The sequence below is a fragment of the Lepidochelys kempii genome, chromosome 2 (assembly GCF_965140265.1).
Source record: "Lepidochelys kempii isolate rLepKem1 chromosome 2, rLepKem1.hap2, whole genome shotgun sequence".
Lineage (NCBI taxonomy): Eukaryota > Metazoa > Chordata > Testudines > Cheloniidae > Lepidochelys > Lepidochelys kempii.
In genome coordinates this window covers 224,560,189-224,572,574 of record NC_133257.1, presented here as the reverse complement: position 1 = coordinate 224,572,574, position 12,386 = coordinate 224,560,189, and the positions used below count along the sequence as shown (strand labels likewise).

The window sequence follows — 12,386 nt, the reverse complement described above, 5'->3', positions numbered from 1 at the left end:
ACCTTCAGCTGGCTATGCCAGTTCTATACGAACGCTCGCCTCCTCCCTTGGAATAGGGATCATACCGGGGGCAGAAGGGGGAATGGCCAGACACAGCCATTCAGCACAACAGGATCTTTAGTTTATACAACATCAGAGTAAACTAGAACAGTTTCAGAACTATATAAAGCCCAGGATTACAAGGAAAGGATAGTCAGTGGAAAAGTGGCAAAAAGCCATATTTGCCCTCCTACCCCTTATGATGCACCAAAGTCCTTCTGAACTCACAACAGAACCTGAATGTTGGTCAACAGAGACAACTAGCACAATTTGGTACATACAACAATTAGAAATTGTCAATACTACTGTAGTTCAGCAAGCACTGATAATTTAATAATACCTTCAGAAGAATGGCAGGTTTTATAGTTCACCATCACTTGGTTTCAAAAATGCCCAATGAAACTATATATAAAGAATATTTATTTTAAATGTTTTCTTTTTTAAAAAGTTATTTTTATCAGATGGACAAAGTCATTTACATTAGATCTATAAAATTCGTAAAAATATTAAAATTTCTAGGCCAAACTTGAAATTAGAAACTAAAGGCTATGCTATACAATGTGAAATTTGTAAATTCCTTAACATACAAAAAAATAATTAGTTCTCACTAATTTGATATACTTTCACCTGTTCCATGAGAAAGAGTATAGATATAATTATACTCAACTACTTTTGTTCTAGCCAGCACAGAGAAAAACTATATAGTCCAACTTTCTTTCTGTCTTTCTTTTTTAGTAATGGGGACTAACCATTGAGGTTGTGGTTGAATTCTGGGAAGGAGATATTGCTTACCCTGTACAGTAGCTGGAGTTCTTCAAGATGTGTCTCTCTATGGGCTGCGCATGTGCCTTCACTCGGAAATTTTTGGCAGCAGTTTCCATTCAGTTCATTTATGTGCCATAGTTAGCCTTGTGCCCCATACCAAGGGTATATGCAGGTGCAACAGATGAACCGCCTTCAGTTCCTTCTCCATTGCAAAGTCCCACAGAGATAAAATACTATGTAGCAGAGGGCATGGAGGGTGAATAGTGGAGCGTCCATAGGGACACACATCTCCAAGAACTCCAGCTACTGTCGAGGGTAAGCAATCTCTCCTTCTTCAAGTAGCATCCCTATGGCTGCTCCACTTAAGGGATAGCTCAGTGGTTTGAGCATTGGCCTGCTAAACCCAGGGTTGTGGGTTCAATCCTTGAGGGGGCCATTTAGGGATCTGGGGCAAAAATTGGGGATAGCTCCTGCTTTGAGCAGGGGGTTGGACTAGGTGACCTCCTGAGGTCCCTTCCAACCCTATGATTCTATGACTCCTGAGCAGTGCCCCCTGAAGGAGATGGGAGCTTCAGAACTCAATCTGGAACTGTTTCTAGAACTGCAGAACTAAAGGCAGCATCTGCCTGAGAAGCATTCACTAGGGTATAACAGTCTGGAGGTGTGGATCGAAGTTCATGTAGCAGCTCTGCAGATTTCTGTTATAGGGTAATCTTTTAGCAGGACAAAGGATATGGACTGAGATCTGGTAAAATGGGCTATGATTATGAGTAAGGCTGCGAGTTTGTCATGGAGGTCACGGATTCCGTGACTTTCCCTGACCTCCGTAGCGACTGGTGTGCCTGGATCAGGGACAGCCGAGGCAGCCCCTGCGCAAGGTGCAATGGCCGCTGCTGCAGTTTGGGCCCCATGGTTCCAGTCTCGGGAACCGCAGCCAATGGAAGCTGCGGGGGTGGTACCTGCAAGCAGAGGCAGCGCGCAGAGCTGCCTGACCACGCCTCTGCCTAGCAGCTGAGTGAGGGGGTATGTCGCCACTTCTGGGGAGCCCCCCAGGTAAGCGCCACCCAGAATCCACCTCACCTCGTCCTGTGCCCCAATCCCCTGCCCCCTCCCACACCCAAACTCTGCTGCTGCTGGGGGGAGGGGAGGTGCAGAGCCAGGCAGGGAGCCTACCGGCCCTGCCAACCCCTCCTCCCAGCACCAGCGGGGGTTTCGGGCCACTGCCTGCCCCCTCCCAGCACCAGCAGGGGTCATGGGCCGCACGCTGCTGCCCGCGCCCCCCCCCCCCAGCACCAACATGGGTCCCAGGCCTCAGGCTGCCACTGCCCCTGCCAGCACCTGGGCCACCCTCCTCCAGCACCTGTGGGGGCTTCGGGCAGCCCCCTCTCCCTCCCCCCCAAGTTTTAGTCACAGGTATTTTTAGTAAAAGTCATGGACAGCTCACGGCTGTGAATTTTTTTTTTTAAACTGCCCGTGACTTGTCCGTGATTTTTACTAAAAATACTCGTGACTAAAACATAGCCTTAATCTTGAATAGGCATGGCATGTTAGTGACTTCTTAGCATGAGAAAATACAAGTGGAAACCCAGTTAGAAAGTCTCTCGGTAGACACTGGTGTACCTTAAGTTCTATCTGCAAGAGATACAAATAGCTTCAGAAGTTCAAAAAGGTTTAGTCCTGTCCAAATAGCATGTGTGTATGGTAACACCCATTGTTTCATGTTCTCTATGTATATAAATCTCCCCACTGTATTTTCCACTGAATGCATCCGATGAAGTGAGCTGTAGCTCACAAAAGCTTATGCTCTAATAAATTTGATAGTCTCTAAGGTGCCACAAGTACTCCTTTTATTACCTTCCTAATATTCCAAAGCATGGAGGGCAGCATCTTCCCCAGTTTGATAGGGTTTAGGATAAAATATGGGGAGTTGAATAGTCCGATTTATATGAAAGTCTGAACTGACTTTAGGTAGGAACTGTAGATGTAGCCAGAGGGACACATCATCTTTGAAGAAAACAGTACAGGAGGGTCAGCCATCAAAGCCCCTAGCTCACAAAGGCATTTTCCTAGAAAGGTGTAAAAGCATACAGGTAGCTGTTGGTTTAAAGGGAGGTTTTGTCAAATTGAGAACTAGGTTCAAGATCCGGGTTGGGGTGGGCTCCCTGACATGTGGGAAAAGGTTTGATAACTATTTGATAAATCCAGAAGTTCCGAGGTGAGAAAACACACAGGACTTTTCTACAGGCGAATGAAACATTGTGGTGGCTTCCAGATGGACTTCAGTGGCGCTCAATGAGAGACTTCCCTTTCTTCGGTGTACTCTAAAGTATTCTAAAACTTCCGAGATGGGAGACAGTTGTTGGTGCGTGCACCCATGGTAAAATCTTTTTCATTTCTGAAGGTAAGTTTTCCTGGTGGATTCCTTTCTATTGTTGAGCAGGACCTCTTGCACCTCCCCAGATAAGGAGAGCTCTACCTCTGACAACCCATCCAGGTAGCAGGCTTTGAGTCAGAATTTTGAGATAGGGGTGAAGAATGTTCCCCCTGTCCCACAATAGAAGGCTGGGCATCAGTGGTAGATTGATAGCCATTTGAGAGGAGGGGTGAAGGATATAAGGGAACCATACTTATCTTGGCCAGGTTGGTGCAATCAAAATGCCTGTGGCTCTGTCCTGTCTGATTTTGTTCAGGTCCCTGAGGATTAGCAGCGCTGGAAGAAAGACATACAGAAGATTCTTCGACCAGAAGAGGAGAAAGTCATCCCACAAAGAATGATGACCCAGACCTCCCCTTGAGCAGAAGTTCATGAATCTTCAGCTGGCAACAATGGCAAAGAGATCTATCACTGGAAAATCCCAGGTGAGAGAAATATCTTTCTGAGTATGGATTTGTCGAGTTCCCACTTGTGATCCCATGCGAAATGTCTACTAAGGTCATTGGGTATAGAATGTTGATGTGAACGGTGGACTCCTGTGTGGTCCACCTTCTCTGTACTGTGTGATCCTGTAGGTGAACTCCCTATATGAAGAGGAACATGTCCAAAACAATTGTAACGGCAAGAAGACAATGTTTGAAAGGAACCCCTGAACACATCTTGTCTGGATTCTTCCACCAGTTAAGGAAGACTAACCCACTTTGAGGGGCAGAGCTAAACTTGTTCACACAATCCCTGTTGGGGATATCGACTGACCTGAGCCAGGATTGGAAGCAGTGCAGGTGCAAGCAGGCATATAAAGTGACGAAGGTGAACACTGCCATGACCTGAGGCACTGACTTGAGGACTTAGTTGAACTCATGCAAATTAGCTGTGTCAGGGTGAGGAATCTGTCCCTTGGTAGACAGGCTCTAGATGCTGTAGCATCAGAGTGACTCCAATAACCTCTATCTGCTGTACTGGTAGGAAGAAGGACTTTGTGTTGCTGAGCTGAAGACCAAGCCTTGCAAATAGAGAGATGGCATTAAAACTCAGGTTTGAACTTTTTCCTGTTCTGTTGGAAATAAACTTCTCCCACGAACGGTAGAAATGGAAGAGACAACCCCCAAAAGGTGGGAGGATAGACTGGGTAGGATGGTGTGGCATCTAGTCCAGATTGTGGGAATGTTCATGGTCCTCAACCAGTGCATCAGAAGGAAAGTTTCACAGATGACGTTTGTTGCGTCAACAGGGCAGTACTTGTGTAGGGTGTTCCTTTCTGCCATCTGGGTCCCTTCTCAGGTGGCTCAGGTACTCAGGTGGTAGGTGGAAAACTGGGATAGGTGGTACCCTTGATTCGGCTGGGACCTACTGAACCTCCTTTTGTTTGTAGGTGCACATATCCAAAACGTCAAATGTTGCTCTAGAATACTTCAAGGAATGTACGGACTCATCTGTGGTCTCGCTGAATACTTTGAGGCCATTAAAAGGGAGGTCCTTTACAGTGTCTTGGAAACCTGAGGATTGCAGTCACCATGGCTGTGGAGATGGAATGAGCTGCCATGTCCATTGCATCAAAAGAAGCCTGTAAAGTCATCTTGGCCAAGCGATAGCGCTCATTAATGATAGCCTGAAATTGCTGCCTGTGTTTCTGGGGAGATGCTCTCTAAAAGACTTCATATAGATTTCACAGAGTTTATGTGATTATATTTTGGGAGTATCACCTGATTATCCACGTTTCTAAACTGCAGGGTGGCAGACGAATAACTCTTGTTAACAAATGCATCTAAATGCTTTTGGTCCTTGTTATCTAGGGTAGCCTTTGAAATGGTGTGCCTGTTCTGTTCATTGATTGCATCTGCAATTAGGGAGTTAGGGGTGGGTGAGAAAATACAAATTCTGAGCCCCTAGCCAGGGCATGGTATTTTTTAATTCACCCTCTTAGCTGTTGGGATGGCAGTGGCAAGAGTTTGCCCAATTGTTTTGGCAATTCCAACAGCATCGCAAGCACAGGCAGGGCCACCTGTGATAAAGATGGTGTATGTAGAATGTCCCATAATTTAAGCTAGGTTTCTTGGACTTCTTCTACTGGAATTCAGAGCACATCTGTCACTCCCTTCATCCAGTCCTGGAACTGTTTGAAGTCATCCGTGTTAGATGGAGGAGGCATAACTGCTTCACATGGAGAGAATGATAAAATATCTGTCTGAGGAGTAGCCTCCTCCTCATCCCTCCTTTCTTGCTCCTCAAATGTTTCCTCCTGCAGAAGGAATTGCTAAGGAGGGATAGATGGAAGTAGGGAACACGGTCTCTGATGTTCTGCATGAGTGTTAGGTGCCTTAGAAAATTGCTGGTGATCTAATGCCCAAAGGTTCCAGGATGGCCACAGAAGTGATCCATAAAGAAATGGGGGAGTTATCCAGGACTGGTCATACCAGGGAGGGTGTTGAATCAGCTGACATCATGAAGGCAGTGCAATGTCCCTATACTGAACATCTTCAGGAGAATCAGTTTGGGTAAATAGACATGAAAGCTCTGAGCTGATATTTGAGAGTCTGAAGAGCTCTCGTCTACATAGTGTGATGGCAGAGCAGATGACAGTGGAGTGATGATCTGCTTGTCTGGCCATGTGGGTACTGGGGAATCATACGGTACTGGTGAAAGGTGGGGTATCAAAGATAATGCAGGCTGTGGTACTTGGAGTCTAAACGAGCTCACCAGAGGAGTCTCAGGCTCATCTGAGACAAATTAAATCCCTAGAGAATCTGAACCCTTGCGATACTGGGTGGGCTGGGCTACAGACTTGGTAAGCTCCAGATGTAGAAAACTGAAGCACCTATGTTGGCTGAACCGTTGGTCAAGATACTGATGCACAGTTGGTGCAGGTGGTTTCAGCTTCTTAGGTGAAAGATCTTTAGCTCTAGTACTCTGCTCATGCTTCAACAGTACATTGAGCACTGGGACAAGACTTAAGACAAGCTGAGACTTAAACAAGCTCAAGCTCGATCTGGAAGCCTCAGTACCAGGACTGCTTGAAGCCTCCACAGAAACCTTTGAAAGGCACAACGTTTGTGGTATAATAGGTCTTTTAGAGGAGCATTCTCTCTGAGAAGATTTCACAGATCTCCTAGACAGAGTCTTCTCTGCATCTGTAACAGATCTCTCTCTCTCAAAGCTCTGGAGGGTGAGTGAGCTGCAGATGATAAGAGAGGGTTATGGTCATTTGGAGCACGCTGGAAATTGTGGGTCTCCAGGGCAGGGTCGGAAGCCAGGCAGAGGGAGAACTCCACCATTAGAAAATAGAGTTTTATTTCCCTTTACCTCCTAGAGCGGCTTTTGAAAGTCATGTAGCTCTTGCACTTAGTGGGCATGTGTGTATGCCAAGCAGTGCATACAGCATAAAGGACTCCCAGCAAGTGAGACAACATTTGAAGCATGGAGACTCCAGCATACCCCAAAAGACAAAATAGGCTTCATTAAACTACAAAAGAATAAAAATGAACTAGAAACTAGTTAAAAGGCAGAATTGTAAATGAACGCTACTGGACGCACTGTCTCAGGTGAGTGGTCAAAAGGGAACACAGGGCGGTTCATCTCTTGCAGCCTATATGCCTTTGGCTGAATGGACACTACTGATGAAAATCTCAGATTGAAGGTGGATGCACACATCAAGTGGAGCACCCACAGGGACACTACGTGAAGAAGCACAAAAAATTAGAAAAGCGTACATTTTGAATAAGCTTAAATGATGCAACTAGCAGAATGCAATGAATTTATAAAAGGTGCTTACTGCCAGGTACCAAAATGCATTACAAAAACAATACAAAACATTTTAAAGAAAAGCCATGCAGCCCAAATAAATAGTTAGATCAAAGTTTTATAATACTGTAGATAACTTGAACATAATAAAATGATAAGTCCTGAATGCTTCCCTATCATTATAACAAATATTTGAGTGAAAAAATATGATCATAGTCATACCTCTTAAAGCCTTACAGTCAATTACTTCCACATGAGCATCCAATCTATCAAAGGCTTCTTTGCAGATGGCCTTCGCTAATGTTGACTTTCCACTTCCCTACAAAATAAATGTTGGGTAGTCTTCTAAAACAACATCCAGAGTAACAGAAACTACTTCTTTCTCTTTTTCTGTGGACTATTCCTCATGAAACACAGATGCTAAATAGACGGCTGGTGGCATACAGGGTGATTTTCATTCCTTGTAAGTAGTAGTACCTAGTACAGGCCCAGTTCTGAAATCACTGGTAAAATTCTCACAGATTTCAATGGGTTCAGGATTTGCCATTAGACATGGAAATTATAACAGGAGAATCACTGAGAGTCAAATGTATGAAGTGATAGCATGCTAGTGTTTAAGAAAAAAATTATGATTTTTTTTCTGAATTCAAATAATTTGAAAATAAATGTTAAATAATGTTGAGGCATAAACGTCTACACATATTTGAAGGGTAAAAACACAGTGTGGAATAATCTTCCAAGGTAAATGATGGAAGCTCCAGCGTTAGGGGCATTTAAAACTTAGAAGGTACAAAACACTAAAATATAACGAGGAAATGATGCTGCAATGACAGGGGAGGTGGATTAGTTAATCAACAGCTCTTTTTCAACTCTATTCTCTGATTCCTTGTAGCAGAAAAGAAACAGGTTTACAATGCCTGCTTGGAGTATTAAAATTAAGGTAGTGCGAGAAAACTATTTTGGCATACAGGTAAAGAGTTGTAGAAAGGCACCTTTGCTCCTGTGAGCAGGACAGCTCCACTGCGCAGTCCCACAGCTATGGTAACTAGCTTTTGAGATAAAGGGCGTCCCAAGAGGCTGTGGGTTATGTGCTCAAAGGAGGATGTTCCTAGTTTACCCACTCCTCTGCAAAGTAAGGCAAAACAAATAAAACATTAGACAAGCTACGGCAGTCTCAGTACACTCAATCTAGGTAATAATAACTACCTGCATTTAGAATAGCATGCTTTCCATACATACTGAAAAACCCCAAGCGCTTCACATGTTCAAGAAAATCTATGGCCCCCTTCAATTAGAACTCCTACACTACACAAGTGGCATAAAGGGGCACAGCTAGCCCTTGCAAAATATCCCCATCACATGTGGTTTTCCAACCAGTCAAGAACCACTGTAAAAGCTCTTCACCAGCCGCCTTCCCTATGCTGGCATAGAGGATGTGTCCAGGCATAGGAGATGTGTCCAAGGGTGTGGTCAGGAGAGGGTATAGCCAGAGCACACTACACTTTGGCTATTATACATTGGTGTAATAGCCTATAGAAAGCTATTACAAGCTGGCATAACTCAGAGCAGCCTGGGGACAATGAAGGTCCTTGACCTGGGCCAGAATTAGGGAAATACAAAATTGGCTTAAAGCTACCTTTATTCACCTCCTTTCCTAAACTGTTAACCACTTTTAACCTGACAGCACGCCTTTAAGATCCACAAACAAGCTAGCAGTTTTAGATTTCAACTTAAAGAAAATACATACTAAAAACAAAAAAGAAACATCTAGCAGTATAGTACCCCTTAACACTAGTGAGGCCCTGGTTTGGTACAGATTGAGGGAAGAGTGTCACCTAGTGAGTTATCAACACCGCTTCTGGGAGTACATAGCATGGCAAGGCATCTCCTTCCAGAGGCTTTTAATTTTTCACTCTGCTTTATTTTTCAGTATTGGGTAACCCCAAGTAATTCTCGTAAACCAAACAAAATCCCAAATTCATAACACAAAAAGAAATACCTTTCCCCGCCCCTCTCTTGTGTGTTGTCTTATTACGCTGGCTTCTGGATGCCAGTCCTTCCACAAACAGCAGCTAATTAGGTTGTTTCCCTTATAGGGAGGCGAATATAGCCTTCCACCCAGAAGAAGCCTTTTATCCCTGCTGCAACTTGTTTCTCATCCCTTCTTCCTCTCTCACCGGAAGTGGGGTTTTTAAAAGGTCACCAGCAGCCCTTAATTGGACTCAGGTGTGTCTACTTAGTCTGTAGTAACCTCTTTTCAGGAAAAGGGCCTTCACCTTTCTAGGGCTGATATACCTGCTTTCCACCACTCTCCTATAATTGTCAGGTCTGACTTTGTTAAAGTAGGTTGTCCTTCAAGGCATCTCATCCAAGGATCCGATCCTGCAAACACTTTAGAACGTACATCACTCCAGTTGTGTAAGTAATCCCATTGACTACAATAAGGCTACTCACAAGAGCAAAATAAAGGTGTAAATAAGTAAGTGATTACATGATCAGGTCCCAAGTATTGTGTCAGCCTGACCCAGTCCAAAGAGATGTCTAGTTACATTTTTCACAGAATTTTTAACAGCTAGCTAGTTTAGTTTTCCAGAAGCTGTGCATTTTCTAACATATATGTCTCTTTTTCTTCTTCCCATATTTGACATTGTCAAAATATCTCACCCTAAACTGTTCAGTTTGTGGAAAGGAAGGATCTGGTCAGTATCATGTATAGTAGACTGTGTGTTGTCATCATCAGCCTTTGTAGGCATAGGATGTATAAGAACCTATAAAGAAAAAGAAAAAAAGTCAATATTTTAAAAATCAAATACACATTTACAAAAGAAAAGTACAAAACTGATTTGCAGCTTTTTGTAATTTGTTTGAAGAAAACACTGACTAAATGTTTTGATGAAGCTGTACTTGTATGAAAGACTCACATATTGATAAAATGGTGTAGATGAAAGCTTCATTCAAACTAGCTAAAGAGGGTAATTATCTCCCAATTATCAATCTAATTCTTCATGTAATATATAAGGCCCATTTGGATACTAGTGCTAACATGTCTACAACATGACTAATCTTGGACATAGTCTTCTGATAATGATGTGGTTCTGTGGCAGCAGTAATAAGGATAAACTTCTATTTTACTTTTAGTGAACAACTTTGCAGAGCAACAGGACAGTTTTCTTCACTGCTTCTGTCACACAATTGATCAATATAAAAAATTAGCTCATTACCAGCAACAATAGTGGGGTATGCTAACACTGGAGACTCAGATCTCAACTCAACAAGCAGTTTAGGAAAGGGAATGCTTCCCCTAAAAGAAGAGGCTGTGGGGGGTTACGGGGAAAGGGAGAGACGCAGGACACGGAAGCAGTTTGAGAGCAAGAGCACGGCATGAACTGGGACAGGTGTGGATAGAAAGCAGCCCTCACATTTGATTGAATAAGCCATTAACACCTCCCCACTTCACATGTTCCAGACAGTACAGTGGCTTGGGTATCAAAGGGGGGGGGGAAAACGGTGAAATAGGTATTTAAGGCAATTAAATATGAAGAGTAGAATTTTCAAAATTGCTCAGTGTTGGCCTAATTCTGCTCCCATTGAATTTACTGGGAGTTCGACCATTGACTACAGAATTCAGGGACATTGCTACAGAATTTAGGTCCAAAATACTATGGACTATGTGGAGTCTTAGCAAAGCCTCATTCTATAAGGCAGGGATCGGCAACCTTTGGCACGTGGCCCGCCAGGGTAAGCCCCCTGGTGGGCCGGGCTGGTTTGTTTACCTGCTGCGTCCGCAGGTTCGGCTGGTGGCAGCTCCCACTGGCTGCGGTTCACCGTTCGAGGCCAATGTGGGCTGCAGGAAGAGACACGGGACGAGGGATGAACTGGCTGCGGCTTCCCGCAGCCCCCATTGGCCTGAAGCAGCAATCCGCAGCCAGTGGGAGCCGCGATCGGCCAAACCTGAGGACATGGCAGGTAAACAAACCAGCCTGGCCTGCCAGGGGGCTTACCCTGGCGGGCCACATGCCAAACGTTGCCGATCCCTGCTATAAGGTAACACACGAGATGTGCATATATGGTGATGAACACAGGCCCTACAACGTTAAATTACTCAATAATTGAAACACACACATGATATACGGTTAATTATATTTTTCACCAAATGTAACAGAATTTAAGTTACTTGATACCTGATACTATGTGATATTTACTTGTATATTTGTCTTCTGCAGCAAATTGGGACCCAACATAAAAATATTCTCCGATTTATTTTCTTCAGTGTGAGAAGGATGTACCACACTAAGGACAAACTCTTCCATTCCTGTGGAAACACACTGAACAACTATCAAGATTTCAAATTAACTCTATTTTTCTTCAGCACAAGATGAACCCAGTAATATTTTATTTTTAAATAAATGTAATCTAAAATGAATTAATTAAACTAAGATCACTGTTAAAGATTGACTTACATCTACAATTTAAATGGAAGGAAGCATCTGTTATGGCCCTCAGTATACAAACACCATTTTTAAAAAGAAATCTTGGCTACGGAGACTTCATAATACAGAGAGAATACAGACATAGTTTTTCTTACCTTCTTTAACAACTAGTTGTATATGATGTGTGTCTGTCATTATCCAGGGAAGATCAACAGTAGTGGTATCCTCCAACCATAAACTAAAAGCAGATTTTATGTCATCTTCACTTATGTCTTTATGCTAAACAGGAAAAAGGGGGGGGGGGAGGAAGGGTGACTTTATTAAGGCTGTTCCCTTCCAAATGATAGCTCTTCAGTATAGATGGTATTTGCTCCTAATGGTAGCTCACAGGTGGAAAAAGTTCTAATGGCATTGTTCATTCATAACCCTAAGTCCTGTCACATCCCCAGTTTCCAACAACCTATTTTTGTTGGGTACACATATGACTCCCGTTACCATAATGTTGGAACACCTCACAATCGCTAACATATTTATCCTCACAACATACCTGGGAGGGAGGGAAGTTCTATTACCTCATTTCACAGATGGGGAACTGAGGTACAGAGAGATTAAATATCTTGCCCAAGGTCACACAGGAAGTCTGTGGCAGAGCAAGGAATCGAAACTGGGCCTCTTCAATGCCATGCTAGCCCCTTAACTACTGGAGCATCCTTCCTCTAGGAGATCAACAGAGATCTCTTTGGGAAGGGAGGAAGCACTGTTCAGAAAGGAAAAAGAGGATCCCTACCATATTATTCACCCAATTTTCTACTTTTCTCTTTGCTTCCTTTGGGAACTAAAATCACTTGAGCTGAAGTAGAAAAGAAAGAAAGGAAGAACTCCATATTAAATTTATATAAGATCACATAAAATTACTTTATATTTCTTTAGTTTACTGCCTTCAAGATATTTATTTTACACCTAGGTACAAAAACCTCAGG

General features: G+C 43.4%; 1 protein-coding gene and 1 long non-coding RNA gene across 3 annotated transcripts in view; one reads left to right on the top strand and one right to left on the bottom strand.

The window, feature by feature from the left end:
* LOC140907628 (uncharacterized) overlaps positions 1-11,353 on the top strand; it is a 47,036-nt gene extending 35,683 nt beyond the window's left edge. Inside the window, exons 2-3 of the long non-coding RNA XR_012157555.1 lie at positions 3,495-3,663; positions 11,200-11,353. This is a non-coding gene — a long non-coding RNA (uncharacterized lncRNA). The remainder of the gene's footprint in view (positions 1-3,494; positions 3,664-11,199) is intronic.
* PEX1 (peroxisomal biogenesis factor 1) overlaps positions 1-12,386 on the bottom strand; it is a 53,980-nt gene that overhangs the window by 28,677 nt on the left and 12,917 nt on the right. The window contains exons 7-11 of one of the 2 annotated variants that reach the window (XM_073333965.1): positions 11,562-11,685; positions 11,179-11,309; positions 9,641-9,744; positions 7,969-8,101; positions 7,199-7,295 (exon numbers count right to left, since the gene is read on the bottom strand). In XM_073333965.1, coding sequence (XP_073190066.1) covers positions 7,199-7,295; positions 7,969-8,101; positions 9,641-9,744; positions 11,179-11,309; positions 11,562-11,685 — 589 coding nt within the window. The remainder of the gene's footprint in view (positions 1-7,198; positions 7,296-7,968; positions 8,102-9,640; positions 9,745-11,178; positions 11,310-11,561; positions 11,686-12,386) is intronic. The other variant, XM_073333966.1, reaches the window with a different exon arrangement.